Source organism: Orbicella franksi, chromosome 13 (assembly GCF_964199315.1).
Source record: "Orbicella franksi chromosome 13, jaOrbFran1.1, whole genome shotgun sequence".
NCBI classification, from domain to species: domain Eukaryota; kingdom Metazoa; phylum Cnidaria; class Anthozoa; order Scleractinia; family Merulinidae; genus Orbicella; species Orbicella franksi.
The window spans coordinates 5,009,867-5,033,549 of NC_138157.1; the positions used below are offsets into that span (position 1 = coordinate 5,009,867).

Consider the following 23,683-nt stretch of genomic DNA (forward strand, 5'->3'; position numbering starts at 1 on the left):
TGATAGTTGCGAATGCAGCCATAACACTACTGGAGAAAAGACCTGATTTTTTTTCCGGTAGTGCTATGGCTGCATTCGCATCTATCATCATGTCTACATTTAATTGCTACTGTTGGTTCGGCTCTAACAACCTTCAATTTTTACAAGTAATCCAAATAGTACATTGCCTCTCGACTGTCTTACAACAGGATGCTTGGCATGATAACCTCAGACACATGTTGAAATAGAACTAACTTCGTTTTATTCACCATCTCTTTATACAGTCATCTTGCTTTTACAATAATCAGGGAACGAAATCAGAAACCAAAATTAAGGCAAAGGACAAGTCCTTCTATCTAGTATTACAGCTACTACTTCATATAGAACTTCATATTAGTTACTTCGACCGATGTTGTTTAATGCGACCCGCATTCATCTGGGCTGTTACTTAGCGATTATACGTTTGGTGACGAGGTGGAAATAGAACCCTGAGGTCCAATTCTCCCTTCATCAATTCCTACAAGACAGAAAGCCCACGAACACAATTAAGACAAAATGATCTAGCAAGGTATGCAGTTCGACCAACAACCCTCCCGTCAGCGTTGAAATCCAAGATGGTGGACGACTCTGGAAAAACCTCAAGAACAACTTCGCTCACAACATAATTTTGCTTCAATATTACACTATCAAGTGGTATAACGATGAGGCCACTCTACTTGTAACTAATTCTTGTCTTTCACCTTTAAATAGAAGCGCCATATTTCCAAACGAAACCTGAATTTTTGTTCATTACGGAACCGTTTTGAACTCGTTCTTCTACAAATCAAGTTTCGAAAAGGTTTGAATTTTACTTAATCTTAAGCACTCGTATTAAGTTTCACTTTAGTTTCAACTTATGCTTTAACGGTTTCAGATTTGGATTAACCCACCCTCCAAAAGCCGAGAACTCCAGGGCACTGAACTGATATTTTCACATAAGCCGAAGTAACGTATATCAACAAAAATTTATCTTGTAAAATTTACTGACTCTTACTTTGGTTAAATAATGTCACCATTGCCATAAAAGGATATTCTTATTAAACTTCAAACAGTATTGAAACTGCAAAAATTGTTTACAATCTATAATTTAAACAATGTTCTCTTAGATTTCAAAATACCACATAGAAGAAACTCATAAATTGAGCTGCTCAGCATCGACTGCACCCAAACAGAATTCAACAAAAGAATGCACATCCAAATATAACCCCAAGCCCTCGCCCACCCGCTTTTCGACCGTCCTCAAAGAACGTTGCACGAATGTTTTTCTTGCTCTAGTTTCTTCCAAGATAAATCTAACAACAGTACTTGCGTTACGCGTGACATCACTTGCTTCCGTCTTACAGGCCGATTGCATGACGAGAAAACTGCCTTTTCGTCATATCAGGTTGTCAGAATAGACCAAATTCGATATATTAAAATTCAGCCTAACACAATAGACCTCAGCACGAGGCTCTGGGGAATAAACCCCACAAACTCTGTATTTATTCCCTAGCGCCTCGTGCTGAGGTCTATTGTTTTTGGCTGAATTTTAATATATCGAAATTGGTCTATTGTTCAAACCCCCTTAACGGCAGCCTCCTATGCAGACGGTCTTTAGGCTCGTCACGCAATATTCCTCCCGTGACGAGCCCAAAGATTGTCTGCGTAGGAAGCTTCCTCAAGACGACCAATATCTCTATTTTTAACTACCTTAGAAAAACTCTAAGCAGTAAAGTAAGAGGCCTGAACTTTTCGTAAACATCACATACCAAAATTACATTAAATACACGAAAATAACAAAAAGTTCAACATGACATCGTATTCACGGTGCCAAAGCTTGTCTAAACTAAAAAAGGTGCAACGCGATGTCATGTTAGTACGGCTCAAAATATACAAAGGGAAGAATCTATTTCCGTTATAAAATTAAATAGAAGCAAGCAAACTAACCCGACGAACAGGCGGTTTTGACGGCAGGGTTTTTGGTGGAAAACGACAGACCCACGTCTTGCGCTGGTTTCGAACTCCACAAGACCCTTGCAAAACTGCCTGCTATGCAGGTTATAATCACAACAGAAAATCTTCTAAAAGCCACCGGTACCTGGCGCGCCCGCGTTCCAAGCAACTCTCTAAAAAGCAGCGGCTTTTGGCAGCCAAAATAGATATCAGTAAAAACCTATGAACATCAATTAACATTACTGAATTAAAGAACAAGAAAAATTCAAAATTACTCTGACGCTATTCCCTGTTCAGTAAAATTTGTCAATCTCCTTAAATTTTGCTTATCCAGTTTTACCTTGTTTGTCCAGCGCAATCTTATTTATGCATTAGAACCTTGATTACACAGTTAAAACTTTATATTTATCCAAAAATAATAAACTGTTCTTCAAATATTTACTTTACGCTAAGTACTCTTAAACAAACTAAATACTGTATTTTTCCTAAAAGCATGCACGTTGACAAATATGACTAAAAATAACGCATAATTCGTTTGTTTCACGCAGTTTTCAAAACTATGCCACTGAGAAACAACAAAGCTGACCAACATAACGCTCTTTAACCGCTGTCAGCTATGTTCACAACGGTTGCGAGGTGAAGGCAAGGCAAGCAAAGGCTACGCTGTTTGTTGGCGTTTAACCTTTCAAGTTAGCGCAATTTTGAAAACCGCGTCAACTTTTCACTACTTACTTAATTTCTAGCTGTTTTCTGATGACTGTTGTAGCCTGGAAAACGTTATCAAAAGGCAAATCAACGGGCCCGAAAGCGCGGGAAAGCATGAAACCTTTGCCAAGCGCGGGAAAACATAGAATCCACGCTAAACGCGGGAAAATGTAGAACCCTTTGCAAAGCACGGTAAACAGTCCTAACCTGTGTCAGGCGCATGGCAACATGCAACCGGCGCCAAGTGCTGGAAACATAGAAACCATGCCAAGCGACGAAAGGTTTTGCTTTAATTTGCTTTAATCGTATCCGTACGGTTTCATACACCCATTGTTGGGCTCATCAAATATAAACCACGGGATTACTTTAACAGGCTACTTCAACAGGTACTGAAAACAGCTTCCAGAGAGAGAAAAAAACCAATCACATTTCGGTTTTCAAAACTACATCCTTGATTAATACCCGATAAAATTACACCAGCTACAATTCCTTTTTTAGGGTCTTCCCCGTTTCTGTAACTAAAAGCGGGGGTTCGAATTGTGATGCGACCCATGCCCCGCCGCGTAGTGAGAAGGTACCTGCAGATGAGCCTGCTGTCCTTGCTTACGAAAACCTGTTTGAACCGGTTTAAACGCCGACTGTGCGCCCATTGCCCCACGGCCCCTCTGCAAACTTCCCGACATTCCGTATGGCATGTTGTCAAAAGCACGCTGCCGCTGAAGATTCGTATGACACCTTGCGTAGGAGGGGTGGTGATAACCCAAAGCGGCAGCACCCCTCCCCTGTGGCCACCAGTTCTCCCTCGGGAGGAAGGGGTCGCTGTAGTGCTGTGGTGGGAGAGGGGGTCGGTGGTGCGATGGCCTCAAAGTGTCTTCTGTTAATGACGTCGTCTTGGCCCACAACAGGGGTGGGGAAGATTCTCGGGTTGACCAAGGATTCTAAAAAAGAAAGCGCAAAGAACGATCAAGGATTGAAAACAAGAACGCTTCAAAAAAGCACAGCTCTGTACCTAGCACATCGCAGCAAACTAGCGTCTGAGATAGATGATCTAGGCGATTACGAAGATTTCGTTAAGTCAGCTTTATTTAAGACCACGTGACAAGTGACTATCAATTCCGTAGTCTTAAAGCGGTTTCTCTTGAGTGTCGAAAAGTAATTGATTATGCATTACTACGCCACACGATTGGCTCAAAAAAACTCGCGCCACTTTTTCATCCAATCAGAAGTAAAATCAAAACCAATTCTGACTCGCTCGCACACGTCTTCCCGCGCTTCGCGTCAGCTACCTGAATTCACTTCCAAAATTGATTGCTTCGCTGTATTTTCTGTGTCCTTTGTGATTGACCAGATTGATTGATTTGGTTCTTGTTTTACGACATTCAATTGAAAACCGCTGTAAGTGACGTACTATTTATTATGCACATAGTTATATGCGCGCATAATTATTATAAACATATCGCATGACCCTCCCTTTATTGTTAACTCCTCTGATACTGTTAGCCCACAAGTAATCTCTTCCCTCTCTAATGAATCGTTGCCTTAGAATTGAAATCAAAAGAAAGAAAAACGACAGACAAATGTGAAAACTGGCATTAGCACCAGTTCTCGTGCGGCCATTCCTATAAGGTTTTCGCTTCTCAGTTGATAATCAACTTGAGGGAAGAGACTTCTCCTAGCCCATTACCTTCTGCGCCAAGTCCTCCGTACTCCAAGGCTTTCCGACATTTGGCATAAAGGAAACATTTTCACTGGGCATTACTTCACAACTAAGGATAAATCACACAGAATGTCTTAGCAACTAACATAATCAGTCATAAAAAGTCGAGCTCTGAAAACCGTTCTCGGAACGAGAAAAATTGTCTACGAAAAATGTCAAAATACGAGTGCGAAGAGCATGAAAAAGAAGCGAAAGCACTAAGACTACCAACAAGCGACTACATACACTGTACTCTTCGGGTGTAATGGTGACAACCCTTGTTACCCAAAATTAAAGGAGTTACGTCACGGTACCGCGTCCTGAAAAGTTTAGCCTAAATTTTTCAACTTCGTCATTTGTAATCCGTGTCAATCTTTTCCATCCTTAACCATCCTCGTTTCCTCATGGTTTATTATATTCTCTTTCGTGTTTTTCTGGGTTTTTTTTAACCGTTATTTTCAGGTTTCCTTCAATTTAAAGGTAATTTTGTCCATGGCCAAAATAACTCAAAACGCCGTGACTGAGCATATTCTCAACTCCTGATTACCACTGTAAATTCTACTCCTTTGAGTTAAGCACTCCAAGAGTGTCTACATCAATTGCGTAGTATCAAAACATTTACATACACTTTATGCGTTGTTAGAAAAAGTACCTTCCTCCACGAGCGGCAGCCAGCAAGTCGGGTCCAGTAATTCCCAGCCCTAGAGAGAATACAGTCTTCCCTCGTCCTAACCTGTCCGTGCTCAGGGATTCCTGGGATTGATTCCAGTTGCTACCAGAAGCCTAACAAATGAGCAACCGATATCAAAATCAACGAGGTTTACTCTAGAAGCTATAACTCGCGTGAATTTCTTCGAGGCAAACAGCATGACACCACTGTACTCTCCTTGCTTGTTCAGTGGTTTCATCAACGTTTTCTGCAGAAGGGCAACTGGTTTTCACAGCTGGGCAAAGTTTTGAACTTCTTGACAAGAAAAACTTTCCTCTTGATGGTCAAACCAGGAGGGCAAAATCACCATCACAGCCGGCCAATTTGCCTGGTCCTGGCCCTCAATGAAACCCGTGTTGTCGAAGATACATGTACAAGTACTCTATGCTACGAATTTGTTTCAGGTTAGAGCACTGGTAGAGAATTTTCTGTTGTGTTGCTGGACTGTAACAACACCCCTTACCATCCTCTAGTATGACTGGGTTTAAAAAGAAATTGTTTATAGAGTCGGGTTCCTAAATCATATTTACTACAATAAACCCCTTTACTTAACCACCCTGATTTGGCTATATTTTTGTCTTTCCTAGAATCACAAACATTCAAAAATGTAAAAATAACTGCATATCGAACATTCTTACATTGGGAATGTTGGCCCAGACTGGGTTACCATGGATACTGCTTCCGTAACTTGACCACTTCAAACCGAGGTCCAGAAGACCTGGGCCTGAATTACTTGGTAGCAAACTCTCATTCAGACTCTTAGCATCTTCATTACCATCATCACTCTTCTCCTTGCCGGGAAAATCCGACAGGGACCAGCAGCTGTGGTACAGAGTGTCCTGCGAGCCGTGCATGTCCTTCTTGCGAAGCGGTGAACCCTCAGGATTGGTGTTACCACTATCAGAGCCATCTGACGGAGGACTGGCTTTTTCCCATACACTCCTTTTGAAAAATAGTCATTTCGTTATTTTACGTAATTATTAAAACAGATGAGGAAAATTGTTGATTGCTAGCTTGAGAGAGTACACTAAGCTCCCAATCTAACAGCCTGGGTTCGAGTCCTGGCTGGGGTCAATGTGTGGTGCTTGGCGAGATGTTTGACTTTCACAGTTCCTTTTTCTATCAACTTCAGCAAAGGGGTGGGGGATCTCTTTACTCAGGAGTATAGACGGGTACCAGCAAGTCATTGTTACAGCCAACTAACAGGGTAGTAGAACAACACTCCATTAATTTGTTTCATTTAGACCACTACTATAGACTTTTTATGTACAGGTTAGCACTTTAACACCCTGACCACTTGGCTAAGGGATGACTTAGGCTTTTGACTGCAGTCCTACAGATACAACTACCACAAAGTAGGCTTACCTAAGGCTCTCACTGATGGACAATGTTTTATCGCCATCACACTCCTCTGAGCTGACCGTCACTAACACAGGACTGGGCGTGTTGCTTGCTTTAGTCTGTTCATCATTTGCCACACTCAACTTGGGTGAAGCAGCCTTGGATACACTGTTTGGACTAGAGACACTTGCATCAATAGCATTTTCCTTGGCTTGTGATGCAGGTGATGGTTGAGGAGTATCACTCTTGTCGTCGCCATCATCAGTAGTTTTAGGCCCACTTTTTGTTTTGCTGTCATTTTCTGGCAACACAGGGCTTTGAATCTTCTCATCAGCTCCTTCGCTGTTTGATGGTTGATTTTTCTGCTCATCACTGGCTGGTGAGGGAGGCCTGCATTGCTCCTTGTTGGCAGAATCTGCAGATTTCACTAACAATACTGGACCCACTTCAGATGAAAGAGAGGTCTGTGTCTCTATGGTAACCATTCTTTTGGAAGGCTCTACACTCTTACACGAATCCACATCGGGAGTTTTAGCTCTTTCCTTGGTTTCTGATTGGCTACAAGATGCTGTTACCTCATCCAGAGATTCCTTGTTGTCCGTTTTTTCACCTGCACATGTTGGCGCAGTACTAGCCTGCGTAATGCTACTCAAGGCTGCACTGTATATGCTTCCCAAACCACTGTCGACAGGTGTCATGTGACTTTCTGCCATGCTGGGATTGGTGTCGTCTTCACTTAGTAGTCGAAGTTTGATTGGTGCACCCGAGAGAAAGTTGATGACTTCAGTGAGCTCCTCTTGAGAAGCCAATGACACTTCACTGTGAGAATCTAAACAAAGATAGGTTTTCATAAATTAGACAAGTCTCTGACTCATCTTAGCCTTACATGATAAATGATGAAAAGTAAAATCAATTTTTTAAAACTAAAGACAGCAAAAACAAACACAATAAAAACAACAAAACCTTTGGATATGTGGCAGTGACTTACTTTGGATGGTAGGCTTAAAAGTCGGCAGTGGAAACTGTGGAACAGATTTTGACCAATCGCTTGGTGACGAGGGATCATCAGGTTTGCTTTGCTCTTCAGTAAGCTTCGCTGAGCTACTTTCAGGGGCCATGGACTGTTCTTTAGCCCTCCTAGCCCAGTGCCGTGGGCGTGGTGGGGGTAGGGGTGTTGGGTCCTCAATGTCTGTGTCATGTTCATCGCCTGTATCGGTGCTAGATGCTACAGATGTTCTATAACCTAGAAACAATAGAGATAGACCGTAACATATACTGTACATGTACATGTACATGTACTAGAAAGCACTTGCACACAAAGGTAGTCATTTCATTTTGAGTGTAATTTGGAATATATGCATATAAGTAGCGTTGGACAGAAGGGTCACAAGTGTGACACCACTTATGGCTTCAGACAGCAAATACGCTTGACAGGACTTAATTGTTCCAGTTGATCTTGCCAGCTCTTGGCTACTTAAGGAGCAATGTATTTGTTACAGGCCAGACACTACAGCAACAGGAGAGTCAAAACTTTATGAACATTTCTGAATAATGTAAAAAATTGTTTTCAGGCTAAAAAGATGCAGTTGCATAAGGGTAGTGAAAAATCATTTGTAGTTGTTATGCTTTACCAACCTGTAAGCTTCATGTAAGTACCTGAATAACACAACATAATACAATGCCAGTATAATGCACAAGCCTTGAACCTTTTTATGCTCTTTCCAGTCTTAAACGTTAAGCTATTGCATTAGCTTTGATTTTGCAATAAAGGCCAGGTGATGGTCAGCTTGACATGGCTACCAGTGGTGTGTGAGAAATAATATTGTATTATTTGTAGCTTCTAAATAGGTACTACAGTAAAAGCATTACATGTACCTGCTGATTCCTGTCTGGTGCCTGCACCAGGAACAGCATTCAGATTGGTTGCATCAGCTACCATATTTGCGCTACTGGCAGCCTTGGTTGCCACAGACTTCCGTGAGAATATCTTGGATGTGGCTTTGGTGAAGGTTTTCCTAAAACTTTTGTGCTTGTGACTTGGTGATGCATCAAGTTTAGTCAGCAAGGGTGGAGACTTGGAAAGGTTGCGACGTTTTATGTGAATTGCAGGCAGAGGTCTTTCTCTGAAATGTTATGAAGAATATTATTAATATACATTATTTGCCAACTGGGAGGTCAAAGAGGAGAAAATCTCTGCCAGAGGTCTTGGGCAGAGTCCAAGGTCATAAGTTTGGGATAGCCCAAAACAGTACTCAAACCATGCTAATTAAAAATACAGTAGTTGGTAGTTCTTTACTTTCTATTTCAGTGGTCTAGAGATGGATTTCTGCTATCACAAAATTTTGCGTGTCCATAAGAAAAAGAAACTGAACAACTTGGTGGTAAAAGGGTGTTTAAAGTGATTTTTGGCTTGCCAAAACAGCTCCAAATTTTGCATGCAGGTTTGTTTAGGTGTGTTAAACAATGTCCCGTCTTTTTCTTTTATTGTATATTAAGCATGTGATTCTGACATGCCCAGCCATTCATGCAAATTCCCTATGTGCAATTACAGTAGAAATCAAGATGGCTGGATTGGTCTTCGTCTTGGTCCATAAACATGCAAAAGAGACCTTGGCCAATATTTGACCTCACACTTGGTCAATAACCCATATATAGTAATACCTGCTACCGCATTACACAACAGACAGTTTATCCAATCTCTCTTAGCTTGGAGGAGCCCTACTCTTACAGAGCAAATAATCACTTACAAGTAAATGTACATAAGGAGGACTTGCTCAACCTTGACATTTAACTACCTGAAATAAGTTACTCACTTATCCTCCAGATAGTCCATCAAACTAAACTTGGATGTATAAACAGCATCAATGGTACCCAAAGGAGATGGAGAGTCCAGGTCTTTTAACAGACAAGCAAATGTGGTAGCATCTTCTGTAATGACCCTACATGAAAAAAAAAAATTGAGAAAAGAATAAATGTCTTTTGATAAATTACGCTTTTCAGCTATAGTACATACATGTACATTGCAAAGTGCAGTAAACTACTCAGGGCTGTCATTAAGGACTGTAACCTGTAGCACCTGTTGCGGCTGAGTATGCTTGATTTTCCCTTGATGCTACGGGTGAAATTGCCTGTTGTTGATAGAATTCACCCATAATGTAACAAATTTGGTACGGGTGTAGAGAATAAGGCTACAGGTGACTAAAACCTTAATGACAGCCCTGATATTTCTGTCAAATGCTGATGTACACATGTAGCTTAATTAAATAATAAGAACTTCACACGGAATTGACTATCAAAGGACATACCATGTGGTGGAGACCTCAACATGAATGGATGTTCCCTTGACATACACTTGGGCCAGCCGAGTGTTTTTCTCTTTACTTGGCTTTGCTGTAACCTAATTAAAATGACAAAAAGTAACATTTGACCTGTCATCATCTGTTCACTTTTCACTTTTGTCCATATAATCTCCCTTCTAGCAAACCATGGTTTCCATGTGTGTCAAAAAATGTTTGAATGCATGTAGCTTTGGTTTTGTTTTACATACAGTGTACATGTATAACGTGATTTAACTGCTTTAAAAGCAAATATTATTTCTGAATTGGTCATACAGGTGTGTTCTCCTGGGCACACTTGAAACCACCCTACAGGTGTATGGGGGATTTGGTATTTACCTGAGTTCTCATTGGTTCCTGTGTTGCAGTGATTTGATAAAAAGGTTGTGATAACAATTGACTGAAAATTGCTATCAATGGTAGCCAAAAGAATGTTTACTCACCAGGTGAGCTCTGCCAAATACAAGCTGCACAGCAGTCTTTGCAGCAGAGCTGGGCACTGGAGAACAGGCCTCATACAACACCATCAGCACAAACATATCCAGGGTCTCACGGTTAAGGGGGATGTCATTCTGCTTGGCAACAGAGCTAACAAGGTCTCTGATACAGTGCTATTCAGGGAAAAAAGAAAGAGTTGAAAGAGTAGTTCATTGAAATATCTGTCTTAATCACATTAACAGTCATTAATCTCTTCAACATTATTGATTTTCAAACTTCCATATACTATTTTGCAACACAATAAATTTAACACAGGCAAAAGAAAGACCTTGCATCAGTTAATGCACATTTAAATAAATGTTGACTGAAAAAGACTCCAGACAGGTGTCAAGTAACATAACACATAATGTGAAGTTTATATGAAATAACGGGATTCGAACCCGTGACCTCCATGATACCGGTGCAATGCTCTACCAACTGAGCTATGAAGCCACACATTGGGAGCGAGGCCACTTAACTGAGTTCATATCTTCCTGTGAGGAGTGAAATTATGTTCATATATGAATTATTTCATATAAACTTCACATCATTTCACTCCTCATGGGAAGATATGAACTCAATTAAGTGGCCTCGTTCCCAATGTGTGGCTTCATAGCTCAGTTGGTAGAGCATCGCACTGGTATCGTGGAGGTCACGGGTTCGAATCCTGTTGAAGCCCTGATTTTTTTTTCAGGCCTCTTCTTTCCAATTGCTTAAATTGGAAAATTTACTGCGATGATCATTCTTCACTTTCATAACACATAATGGCATTACGTGTACTTTACGCAACCTTTGTGCAGCTACAAGGAGCATTTCTATTCCCCTGGGATGGGATACTTGTCAATTTTTTTCTCTGGGTAACATGCTTTTTTCCACCTCCTTGGAATTATTTTCTGGCAATGGTCATGTGCATGAATTATTTTGTGGTACAAGTATGCTTGCAATAAATGTTTTTCAAAATCACTCACCCACACATCCTACCCAAAAGTCATATGGTCCACCCCCCCCCCCCCCCACAACATCAAAATATTTACCAGTTTAGACTTGTAGTTGTCATTGGCTTTACTTGGGGAAGAGCACACTTCAGTCAGGACATAACCTAAAAGCAAGAAAGTAATTTGTTATCCCCTCAATTCTCACAATAGAATCAGGATTAAAGTTGTACCATCCTGGGGAGCAGGGATGATGAATGATGATGAAGTGGTGGGAGCCCTCGCCTACCACAAATGTGGCCCAGCTTCGATTCCAGCCCAATGCCATACAGGTGTATGTGGGTTGAGTTTGTTGTTGGTTCTTGCCTTGTTCCAAGCGTTTTTCTCCGGGTTCTCTGGTTTTCCTCCCTCCACAAAAAACCAACAAACCAAATGAATTCCAGTACGACCAGGATAGAGGGTCACCCATATGAAAACCAGGTTAAGCTGATGTGGCTTCCTCTCTAGATATTGTAATTTACTATTTTAAATTTACAATATCTGCCATGCCAAATTTGCAGAACTTTCATTTGATTACAATTATAGGTACAAATAGATACATTAACTAATCCCAAGGGAACTTGAACCAAGTGCACTTGTAAGGTAAATGATTGTATGATGAAAATAACCAAAATAGTGGTCTCACCAATTCTTAATTGTAATTTAGGAATTTGCTTTAGGATCTGTTGTTCCATTTCTTGAATGGTGACAGCTTCTGTGACACCTCCAGCAGCCACAGCTTCTAACTCACTACAGCATCCCTGTTAAAACCAAACATTGATTCTGGGTTGTCAGTACTACATGTATTTCATGATCTCAGCCAGCTATTCTGCTGAGCTATTTTTCAGATTCTTTAGAAAACCATGGCAAAATCACCTGCCTGCTCCAACAATAAAGCTTCCTACTTCAAAGCTATGTGATATCCCTGCATATTATTTTATTAATTCAAGAATCACAAAAGGTATGGAAAACATGACTGACACTAGTGTTGTATTTATCCCTGGCACCCATAACATGAAGAAACTTGAAGTATCACTTTTCTGCCTGAGTGGGATGCTAATCAATTCAACCAATCAAACTTTTAAAGAGGGTAGTGCTCACATAATACATGTAGTTTGTAAAACTAATGAACTTGTGGTCACCTAAATAAAAAACAATTGAAAACTTGTAGAAAGCCTAATTATTTAAAAACCCAATTAAATATTGAAACATAAATATGAGACTAAGGTAACTTCTCACAGGTAAACCCTCCCCTCCCCAAAAGGAAAAATTTTGTCTGGTTGCCCCAGCAATTAGCTTGTATTGACAAATATGCTTGAAGATGGAGGAGTATTGTGAGAGGAAAGTGTCGTTAAGACATTTCAATTGATGGTCAAATGACTTTGAAAAGATGCTTGTTATACATGTAGATGGTTATTCATCAATCTCTGGCAAACTCCTGAAGCACATCAAAAGCTTGCATCGATAAATGCTTGCATGCTCCAAAGGAAAGGCTACAAGTTTAAATATTTCACAGTGAAACATACCTTTAGAGCCAGCTCTATTCCTCTGGGATTCTTGTGAAAGCCAGCAGGTATGTCTGCTTCTGGTGTTGGTGCTCGATCAAACACTTTCTTGTAATTCTAAGGACAAAAATGCATCAGTAAATACCTTGCAAAATTATGTAACGCAACTCCAAGAAATTAAGGGGAAAATGTCACTTAGCATAAAGAAAACTGTTTTTTGGTACCCAAAACGACATTTTTAACAATTCGAAAACAACAGACATTAAATTTCTCATATCACAAAAGTTCAAGGTGACAATTCTCTTCAGAAAATCAAAGGGGATTAAAGGCCTTCCAAACAGATAATTTATCGAAACGATCTGTTGGGTGCCCCTGTGTAAAGTACATGAGTCTTCCAACAAACTAAAATTAAAAAAAGAGGTGTGTACTTAAACTAAAAACCAGAGGTGGAGAGTAATATTAATTTAAAAAATAATAATAATAATAATAAAAAATAACGAAAACTGTGCTTTTTCTCATTGATTAAATAGTACATGTACCATAAATCCTCAAATTAGCACCCTAAAATTTAGGAGAAGATAGGGGCGCTTATTTGAGGGGGGCATTTAATTGAGGGAGGGGGGGCGCTCGTTTAATTTTTCCCAAATCATGGTCTGACATGATCATTTTTAATACAACATCTGCACGTAGACAACAGCATAAGCTGTTTATCGACATAAAAAGCTGATTCTTAAGTTTAAATCCCATTGTTCACAAAGTGAAACAATGTATAAATCCAATACTACACGACAAAAACTATACATTCCTTGTTGTACTTGTCCACAAAATGGGGGAAGGGGAGGGGGGGTGCTAATTTTAAATTTTGGCTGATAGGAAGGGCACTTATTCGAAGGGTGCGTTTTTTGGAGGGGATGCAATAATCCAAGGATTTACGGTATATTAAACCACTGCATTAGCACAACTCACTTTAATCAAATATTAATAACTAACATATTAGTGCCTTATTACGTTAGGGCTTTAGCAGACAGCAGCCCCCAACACCATCACAATAGTGCACTCTGCCAAAACGTTATCACTCACAATGTCTCAAAACAATACTATTTTACACCAAACTTTTTTCTGATTAAAATATCTCTTTGGTGAATGTTTTCGAGTGAGTCTCGCTTCTGCACTCAAAATATAGCAATGTACAGCTCCAGAAAGTATCTCGACATTGTACTTCCCCCACAGAAGGGATTGGAATTTCCTGGGGGTGGGGTTTCTGTGAGGCCAAAAGATTTAAAGAAATGTATGAAGCTTAATCGGAATTTCCAGAAAAAATCCCTTCTGTGGGGAGGTATGGCAATTTTCTGAAATTACACAATAATGATTAATGCATGCAACATACAGTGAGCAAATCATGGATTGTAAAAAAGATGCTTTGTATCATTAGATTTTACAGGGTTTAATAAATATTGTTATTACCTTTAGCAAAGTATTGACTTTTTGTATCAACTCCTTCCTTTCTGGATCAGCAAGTTCTCCATGACTACCCAACGTTAAGAATTGCAACTGTTCCCGCGATAATACCTCTCCCTGACGCAAAGCTTGGTTTGACTACGAGAAAATGAACAAAGAAACAATCTACTATTTTGAAATGTCTACAGTAAACATCCAATTCTCCAGGTTTCTTTCAATTTAACTTTTTAATTTTTTTTTTGTTTTCTCAAGGTTGCTATGTGTAGCAAAAGAAATTTACAATGAGTGCAGTATATTAGTGAATACAAGGTTTATTATGTATAGTCAGTCATTAACAAATAACTGAAAGGAGCTTAATTCTTAGAAAAGGAAAATAATGACATTTTAGATGTCAGTGTAATGTTGTGGTGGTTAAAAATGTAATTTGAAATTTTTGTAAACCAGTTTCAATTTTATTTTACTACATCTTGACCTCATCATCATAATGTGAAAAAACAAAAGCAAATAAAAATCACACTGGTTCATAAACTTTCAAAGCAAACAGCATTATACTGGGGAAATATAACTTGGCTGCTTGGTGAACTTCCTGTAATCACTTGACATCTTCATGTCACTGTGAAATACTTGACATACTTGAGCAAGAGAAAGCCATGTTGCTGTAGCATCCTTGAGAGCTAGGGTAACCTCTCTGTCCCGCAGATAGTCACCAATCTCATGGAAGCCACCAAGTGACACTGTCAAGTCCGCTGACGACATCAAAAACTGTGACTGGACTTGTAACAGGGAGAGGAAGCAGGAACCCAACATCTAAAGGAATGTAAATGATATTTATTATGTATAGACTAAGTGTTTCTATTGGAAAATGTTGTCAGTTTGTTATTTAAATCAGAATGATATCAATCTAGATTATATTGTTTCAGCCTACACTGTGATAAAATTTTCTGAACCATTTTTTTTTTTCACATTTTGGGGGGTTCTTAAAAAGAATAGCATGCAAACCACCCACCCCCATCAGTTCCCAACCCCACCCTACCCTACAAGAATCCCACATCAATCTCCCTAAAACCTAACACCCCAGATCCTTTTTTAAATTTTATTTTGTACTGACCCCCAAAGAAAAATTATGACACATTAGCTTGAAAATATGAATTTTATTTTCTTGTGTTAAAAACAACATTTTACTTACTCGCTGCCCTTGTTCATCAAATATTGCTCTTACCACTCAAAATAAGATTCACATCTTCGCACTGCTGTATAATATCCTCTAAACATATTTTAGCGGTGGTACATGTACATGCACTTGCAATGCACAAGGAATTTTTCTGTAGTATCATTATTCAAAAATAGATCACATGACACTCCTGTGCGTTAAAGTTATCACAAGATAATCATTTGGATAACATTTGCTGTTACTGTGCAACCCCGCCTTACCGCCACCCTAATAATACAGCTACAGTACCTCGTTGTTACGGCCACTTTAACTTACTGTGGCCAGACCAAAAGCTCAGTCAGCCATTTTCTTATTGAAAGAACCTTTTTAATACGGCCACCCCCCTCTTTTAGCTTTATGTATGTAGCTACATGTATTGTCGGTGTTGATGTATTGGGAGTTAGGAGAATATCAATTAATTTTGAGACATGCGCTAAACATGATCCATTACATAATTGGCAGTTGGTTCAGAGGAAGGTGCCAATTCAAGTCAACTTTGCTCAGGCAATCTCAAGTTGAGACAAAAATCATAGCACACAATGTTTGTACAAAACAGACAATGACATGGTGTAAACATAACTCAGACAAAAATATAACACAACATTTGAAAAGTGGACCACAAGCAATAATTTTGTTTTTATTCTAAAACGACAGATAGAAAATTTATGCAAATATTCAATTTATTTGCCAAGTCACATGCATTATTTTTTGTTTTCGAGGAGAGTTTTAGATTTCAGTTTTGACAGAAAAATTTATTCAGCTTGCTTTATGGAATAGGACAGAATAAAGATACAAGTACATGTACATGTATCTTATAAAAATCCTACAAGAAAATGATAACGGTGGTAAAAACCTGTTAACATTTTACATGAAGAAAACATTTCTGCAGCAGCTTTTAATTAGCATGTATCTATAATTAAGTATGGACCACTGGAATTAAAAGAATTCAAATTTGCCACTAGTTTATAAAATTTTTTTGATCTGACAGACACAGCAGCTGCACTTTTCGAAATGAATGTTTCTAGTCTGCAAATCAAAACATTGAATCCAAAACCCTTTATATTTGCATCTAAAAGCACAGGATAAACCTGGCTACGATTTATGTACAAGCAAGGAAAAAGCTCCCACCATGATACAGAGAAATTATACAATAAAGAATGTCTGAAAATAAAAACTAAGTGCTTGATGTGAAAATTGTTGCCTTTTTCTTTGGTTCAAAGTATCCATCAGTGTCAACATTTTTGTATAAACAATGGTCTGCATGTGACTTATCAAGAATGAATGATTAATGTTGCATAGCAGAAATTATTTCCTTGACAGCTACGCAATATAGTTATGCTGTGCATTTTATGTGAGATCCTGTGATATCTCACTTGAAGGCAGGGCAATATTTTTGTTATACACGTATTGAACAAAGAATGTTCAAAATTATTCAATGTATTTATGTTTATTTGTGGATTTTGCTTTTTCTAAGTCTTCACAGGTTTACAAATGTGTACAATTTATACAAGAACATTTGGAGAGTGAAACGCTGAAGAGCTGATATTATGAAAAAAGCCCCCTGTCATGTCAGAACAAATATCCAAGCAGAAAGGGAGTTTATCGGGATGTTTTGACTCCGCATCTACTCAAAACGATTTACAACAAGCTGCGCGCATAAATAAGATTCTCAACATGAGAGAAATAAACTCCTTGAAGAATCAAGCTTATCGTTGGTAAAGTAGCCTGGATTAAAATTTGACAGATTAAAACGTGAAGACCATTCCTATGTGGTGTATAATCATTAATGCGTTTAAAAACGTTTTGTTACGAAAGTGTCAAGAGGCAAAAGTGGTCTTTAAAACGACAGATGCAATTTAACACCTGAGAAACTCCGATAGCCCGAAGGTCACGCCAAAAATGTGTTCAGTTTAGCAGCCGACACAACATTGCAACGAATTCCTGAGACAACTCTTGATCACCTATAAGTTCCCCTCAAAAGATATGTTCTGGTTTATTCACTGTTGAGTTACATAAGAAGTATTTGCACAAGACTCAAGCTTATTTAAGGTAAATGCGCTTCTGTAGTTATTTTGAGAGCATGACAAAATGATTTCACGCAGGCATTTGGCCTTGGCGCGTTTTACCTCGAAACAAAGCAGTTATTAAATTAATGCACTCACGAAAAGAGATGAATTGGTAAAGGTTAATCTTGTACAAAAATCGAGCAAATAAAACACAGTGAAAAGCATTTAATCTATGATGTACATATTTAAAACTTCACCTAGTTTCTTTTGATAGAAGGGAAACAGTGAAGTAAACTGTTTATCGAGAAATAACACAATAAATACACTACACTACAAGCTGGTGGTATCGCAATTATATACACACTTCAAATGTCAAGCCGAAACAGAACGTTCTAGATCTCATATTTAAACAGAGCATACCTTGACTCGATTTTCCTCTACTTCAGAAAAGCTTCTGTACAATTTCTCTTCTTCCGTTGTCAGTTCTTCAGTCGCTGCACGGAATCTCTGTCGGGTTGTTTTGAGTCTCTTGCCATCATTGTTTACCAAGCCTTCGTCTTTCTCTAACAATTCCAGGTTTTCTTGACACGATTCGTAATTCTGCACGCTTCTCTTGTGCGCTTCAATGGCTCGCCTAAGGCCAGGCAAAGTCGCCTTGAACTCGCAAAGCGTCCCCAAAATGTGACTTGTGATATGAACACTCGACTGATGAGCAACATGGTCGATTTCTTCAACCACTTGTTTCAGCTGTTGGGAGATTTCTAGTAGCGGGGTTTCTTTTAAGACCGTTGAAAAGGATTCTGCCAGCTGGGAGCCTGCCCCACAGAAAAATTTAGTCGCATCTAAATAACCAGTTATCTGCTTGTCGATCGCTCCCACATTTGATTCAAGTGTCTCGACATTCTCCAGTAGTTTCTGATGATATGTAGGGCATTTACTGGTGTCGCCTTTACTCTCCTTCCACTGATGGTATGACAAATATCTTACGCTGTCCATATCTTACACTAAAAGCAGTGTGTGAAAGACTAAACATTGGTGAACGACGACAAAGCAAAATCGGAAACAGGCGGTGTTTCTGATCCCGACATCAGCGTTCCACTGACTCACTCACTTCCTTTCAAACATCTGACCGAATTTTCGTTTGAGCACGCGACACATCAGCGGTAGTATCAAAGGTCCCTGCGCAATTCTTTTGGGGAAAAGAAGATGGCGCCTGTCTCGGTTGTTTCTACCGAAGTGAAAGCGTGGTGTATTCAAGAACTGTTGAAAATAACAGACGCTGATGACGATGTGACGGGCTACATCTTGTCCCTGAATACCGCGAGTGAGCTAGAAACGTATCTGCGAAGTTTTCTTGACCCAAAAAATCGCGAGCATCGCCAAATTTTGGTGGAATTTTCTGATCTAGTAGCTGGCATTGAAAATTCTTCTTATGCCGATTCATATTCTCAGAAATGTTCAGGTAATTTTGGTGGTGGTTTGACGGACCCACTTATCAATTCAGGGAAAGAAACAAAGAAAAAGAACGCAAAATTTGTGCCGCTTTATAGCGCTGAGGGACAAGCACGAAGCTCCGTACGCTTGCCCGGCAGGCATCCTTGTGAATGTTTGGGCCAAAAGCACAGCTTGGTGAATAACTGCATAGAGTGTGGACGGATTGTTTGCATGCAGGAAGGCTCAGGTCCCTGCTTCTTCTGTGGAGCTTTAGTTTGTACCAAAGAGGAACAAGAAATCTTGGCGAGAAATTCCAAAAAGAGTCAAAAACTATATCAGAAGCTACTGACGCAAACCATAGAAAGCGACACAGGAGCAAAAGCAGAGACATCAACAGCAGACGAAGGTCTTCAAAAGGCTATTGCTCATAAAAACAGGCTTATAGAGTATGACAAGAGTGGTGTGCGTCGCACGAAGGTGATTGACGATGAATGCGACTACTTTGCAAGTGACACTAACAGGTGGCTGTCCAAAAAGGAAAGAGATGCTTTGAAGAAGAAAGAAGATGAGCTAAGGGAGAAACGACATGGCTCACGTAGGGAGATGAAGGTGACACTTGACTTTGCTGGCCGAAAAGTCATTGATGAGAGTGAAACGGAGGTTGATTATGGTGTTAATTCTGATGCTGCTGTCCTTGCTTCTGGTTTTTATAGTTCAGATAAAAACTCTAAACAACAAAGTGTTGCCAATCCTGATTTTCCAAATGTCACGTCATTAAAATTTGTTTCTACTTCTAAGGGAGGTAGCAAACTACAAAATGTTAAGGGTTTGGCAGAGAAACAGCAGGGAAGAGAAGTTCTACGTATCCAAGATAAAGAATTTCAGGAGATGAGTGATACTGGTGCATGTCTGAGCATGCATCAACCTTGGGCCTCACTGCTTGTGCTAGGAATCAAGAGAGTTGAAGGCCGCACATGGTACACACCCCACCGTGGACGTTTGTGGATTGCTGCAGCTGCCAAGCAGCCGACTGAGCAGGATATTGCAGCTGTCGAAGGCATGTATAGAGCTTTGTATGGAGATGGAAATGTGGCATTTCCAAAACAGTATCCTATATCATGTCTGCTGGGTTGTGTAGATCTTGCTGACTGTCTTGCCCAGGAAGATTACAAAGAAGAGTTCCCAGAAGGAGAGTCAGAATCTCCTTATGTCTTTGTTTGTGAAAATCCACAGCAGCTGGCACTGAAATTTCCAGTGAAAGGACAGCATAAAATATGGAAACTTGATCCTGCAATCCACAAGGCTGCTAAAGGAGGGCTCAGGAAAGCAGCTTAAAGAAGCATCTCTAATTAATCAATACTAACTTATTCCATGGCCATGTCATGGTCATAGTCCTGCCTTAAACTATAAGCAAGTAAAAATCTAGTTGGAGAAATGAGAGGGGCAGTTAGCATAAGTTGTGTGTTTGAACCAACTTGGTAGCCTCTCCAAGGCAGTGGCAGCAATTTTTAATTGCTTTGGTTAAAAACATTAATACCTTGCTTAGGATCAAACATTTACTTGAAATCTTTGAGGTAAAATAGAATAATTTATATTAAACATCCATAATGTATGTCTTAGATTTGGCTCTTGTAATGTTCAACATCTGAATCAAAGTCAATTGTCAATGCTGTTCTATTCCACTGGCATAGTAGAATAGAACAGCAAGGTCGACCTAAAATAATAATGAATACTAATCAGTACTGTGTGGGTTGAAACTGATTCAGGCTTCAAACTTTACATGAACCTAACGTGTAATAGCAACAAATTAGGTTTGGCACATGTAAATTTTGAACTGGGCCTTATGCTATCCAAAAGATCTGATAGATAAATAAACTGAATAGCCTCTATTTGGCGCAAAAATGTGCTCAGATATTTGTCTGCAGACATTATCTGTTCTGAGAAGCTAACAGTTTTTCAAGAACATAGCTTGAGGAAAACTGTGAGCTTTGGGGAACAGATTATGTCCAAGGAAAAAATAATATCCAAGCATAGTTTTTCACCAAATGGAGGCTATTGTGTTTAATATCCTTCAAGTATTTTTTGCAACAAGTGAAGTTTTGAAAATTGGGGATACCATTTGGATATTCCCCAGTTTTAGCCGGGCCATAATCAGTCACATGAGACATTAAGACCAATTATGCAAGAGCAAAAATATTTGATTGATTATAAACTTTGTTATCTTGACCAAAGTGAAGAAATTAATATAAAAGATAATATCATTTTCTTATGACAGTATTCAATTTGGTTAGGGAGGAATTGCCCCCAGGTTACTTGATACAGATTTTGATGGAAGTGTTCCACAAAACGCTATGTTGAGTAAAGAAAAAATATAACTAGACTTACAGTATAAAAATGTATGTTTATACAATATCAAAATGATGGATAATATTCCTGTATTACCTTTATTCTACCTTATTTAGATGAAGGCATCACTAGATAATTTTAAGTCTCATATTTTCCGTTTCTTGTTGCGTTGATCTTGGGACAAAAGTTGAAATTAATCCAGTTTTGCTGGGTGCTCAGTTACCTGTGACAATATTGTCCATCTATAGGACATTAAAAAAATGCCTGGTGTAATCTTATAATAATTTTTAGAAAAGTCAGTTGAAGTATGGTTTGTTATCATGTAGAGTTAAAAGGGATCCTCACCAACTGAAATTAAACAGCTGGTTTAAAGTATGAGTTTATCATAATTTTTCCTCCAATATTTAAAGTCTTTAAAGCCCAGGAGTTTGCTAACGAGGCAAAATAAAAACGATGACCATAAAAGATTGCTGTTTTGTTTGTGACGAGGAGGTACAAGCGACGAAATGTCTCATCTTTGTGAAAATATTTTTTTTCATATCAAAAATTTTCCTCTCGTTTGAGTACACCCATGGCCACCCACTGCGCCAAAAGCCACATGCCGAAATGATTCGATTTAATGCCCGGCTTTTGCTAGCATATGGCAGGGCGCTTATTAACCGCGCGGCCTGAAGCGAGGATCGTCGGATTTTTTTTGTGTGTGTGTGTGGCCTGTTTCCGGTGGAAGAAGAAAAGAAAATAAGAACTGGTTTTTGAGCTTCTTGAAATGTAACATAATGACAAACTTTGTGAACTTTAGCTGGATACGGACAGAATGAAATGAAAATCAAGCGTTTGACAATATTTGTGTTGTATATATCAGAACTGGACGCCTTACGGCGCCCCTTACGGCTGCCACTTCATTTTGGCTCGAACAAAAGCTCAGTAAGTCGTTTTCCTATTTAAAGAACCCCTTTTATGCAGCCATGCCGTTAATGCGGCCAGATTTTTGTGGCCTGTTGGTGACCGGATGAACGGGGTTCCACTGTAATTATGAATGAAGTTTAGGGCCCGTCCACGCTACGCCAAAGAAATTTGAAAACGCAGCTTTATTTCTACGGTTAGGCCTACCGTCCATACTAATCCGTCACGAAAACGTAGCTTTTTTGAAAACGCTCTTCAAACCGGAGGACTTGCATTGGAAAACGCCGGCTTTGCGTGTTAGTGCGGACGGAAACTATTTTGAAACTGGGCCTTTTCGAAAACGATGACTCCACGAAAATCATGTGATTTCCTTGCCGGAGTTTTCGTCAGACACAAAAACCCACCGGTGATTGTTGCGTTTCCAAATTAGTCCGGCGCAGCCGAGTTGCACCCTAGCCTTGTTTAGGCATTTAAAATGGTGGTGCTGAAATACTGGTATTTCTTTAAAATATTCGACAGCTCTGGAATGTTTTTCTTGTTTTTAATGGAAACCCTGACAACTTTTGTTATTTTATATCTACCAAAAAAAAACAGTCCTCAGAAACAATTGAAGTGCGAGCATTACTTTGGAATACTCAACCTGATGCAATGAAAATATTTTGATTCATCAATGCACATTTCTCGAAGGTGGCACGAATTTTAATGGCGTACGTATATAAAAAAGTGTCAAAGGACACGTCGATTCTTTTAACGTTGGCCAGTCGTTGTGCACTCCCGTGATTAGGGAGCTTGCAAAACAACAACGTGAAATGACCAAGTTCTGCGTCGTCTACGGAACGTGCAGTGGAAGACGACGGCTAATTTTTCATATCTCCATTTGGAATTGAAAGCCGTCGTTCCATATTTAGGGCCTGATTACATGGCGAATTTCAGCCCGGACTGAAATTTCAGCCCAGTTAGAGGGGCTGAAATTTTGTTGCGATTACATAACGAATTTAAGCCCGGGCTGAAATATTAGCCTCGGCGCCAAATATGAAATTGTGTTCGAAAAGTCTCCAGAGAATCAAAATGGCGCCGAGAACACGAATCGTGAAAATAGGCGCATTGCTTCTCTCGTAGTTTCACCTTTTGTTGACGCTCAATTTTTAACTTTTTGGGATAGTAACACCCTACAATGATGATGGAACTGAAACGAAACCTGTCTCTCAGCCAGAAAGACGTACTTTTATAGAAAGGAAATATGTCCTCAAGCTTGCCGAGTTCATGGCTTCCCTGACAGCCTCGTGCTGTTTAACCTTGTCTCGATGTTCTTATATTCCATCTAAGCTTTGAAATTAGCGATATTCTCTATTTTATTGCCTTTATTCCACTGAGATCGCTTCTACTTCGTAGCAGCAGCCATCTTGTTTCCTGCTTTTTAGCCCGGGCTGAAATTCCGTTTCGATTACATGGGATTTTTTCACACTTTTCAGTCCGTTTGCCCGGGCTGAATTGCGGCCCGGGCTGAATCCTTCTTCATGTAATCGCCAATTTGATTTCATGAGAATTTGTTTCAGAAGCCGGGCTGAAATTTCAGCCCGGCTAACCAGGCTGAAACTTCAGCCCGGCTAACCAGGCTGAAACTTCAGCCCGGGCTG

General features: G+C 39.6%; 2 protein-coding genes across 2 annotated transcripts; one reads left to right on the plus strand and one right to left on the minus strand.

The window, feature by feature from the left end:
• Window positions 1–218: 218 nt before the first annotated feature.
• LOC145465632 (uncharacterized) lies at window positions 219–18,472 on the minus strand. The gene is made up of 16 exons (XM_081449409.1): window positions 17,784–18,472; window positions 14,781–14,954; window positions 14,154–14,285; window positions 12,711–12,806; window positions 11,831–11,945; window positions 11,248–11,312; window positions 10,180–10,347; window positions 9,707–9,798; window positions 9,215–9,340; window positions 8,277–8,524; window positions 7,390–7,644; window positions 6,426–7,230; window positions 5,699–6,002; window positions 5,004–5,134; window positions 4,340–4,421; window positions 219–3,593 (listed from the first exon to the last, which is right to left on the minus strand). The coding sequence occupies exons 1-16, from the start codon at window positions 18,357–18,359 to the stop codon at window positions 3,174–3,176; spliced, it is 3,789 nt and encodes a 1,262-aa protein (XP_081305535.1). The 5' UTR covers window positions 18,360–18,472; the 3' UTR covers window positions 219–3,173.
• A 96-nt stretch (window positions 18,473–18,568) lies between these two features.
• On the plus strand, window positions 18,569–22,010 carry LOC145465634 (activating signal cointegrator 1-like). Its single transcript, XM_081449412.1, has one exon. The coding sequence runs from the start codon at window positions 18,570–18,572 to the stop codon at window positions 20,130–20,132; it is 1,563 nt and encodes a 520-aa protein (XP_081305538.1). The 5' UTR covers window position 18,569; the 3' UTR covers window positions 20,133–22,010.
• The last annotated feature ends 1,673 nt before the right edge of the window (window positions 22,011–23,683 follow it).

Bases quoted from the DNA above. Each gene is read 5' to 3' on its own strand.
- LOC145465632 (XM_081449409.1), bottom strand. From the start codon at position 18,359: ATGGACAGCGTAAGATATTTGTCATACCATCAGTGGAAGGAGAGTAAA. The intron at 14,286-14,780 runs GTATGTCAAGTA...ATTTTCTCGTAG, and splicing joins CATGGCTTTCTCTTGCTCAA to TCAAACCAAGCTTTGCGTCA. The intron at 4,422-5,003 runs GTACTTTTTCTA...ATTTATCCTTAG, and splicing joins GCTGCCGCTCGTGGAGGAAG to TTGTGAAGTAATGCCCAGTG.
- LOC145465634 (XM_081449412.1), top strand. From the start codon at position 18,570: ATGGCGCCTGTCTCGGTTGTTTCTACCGAAGTGAAAGCGTGGTGTATT.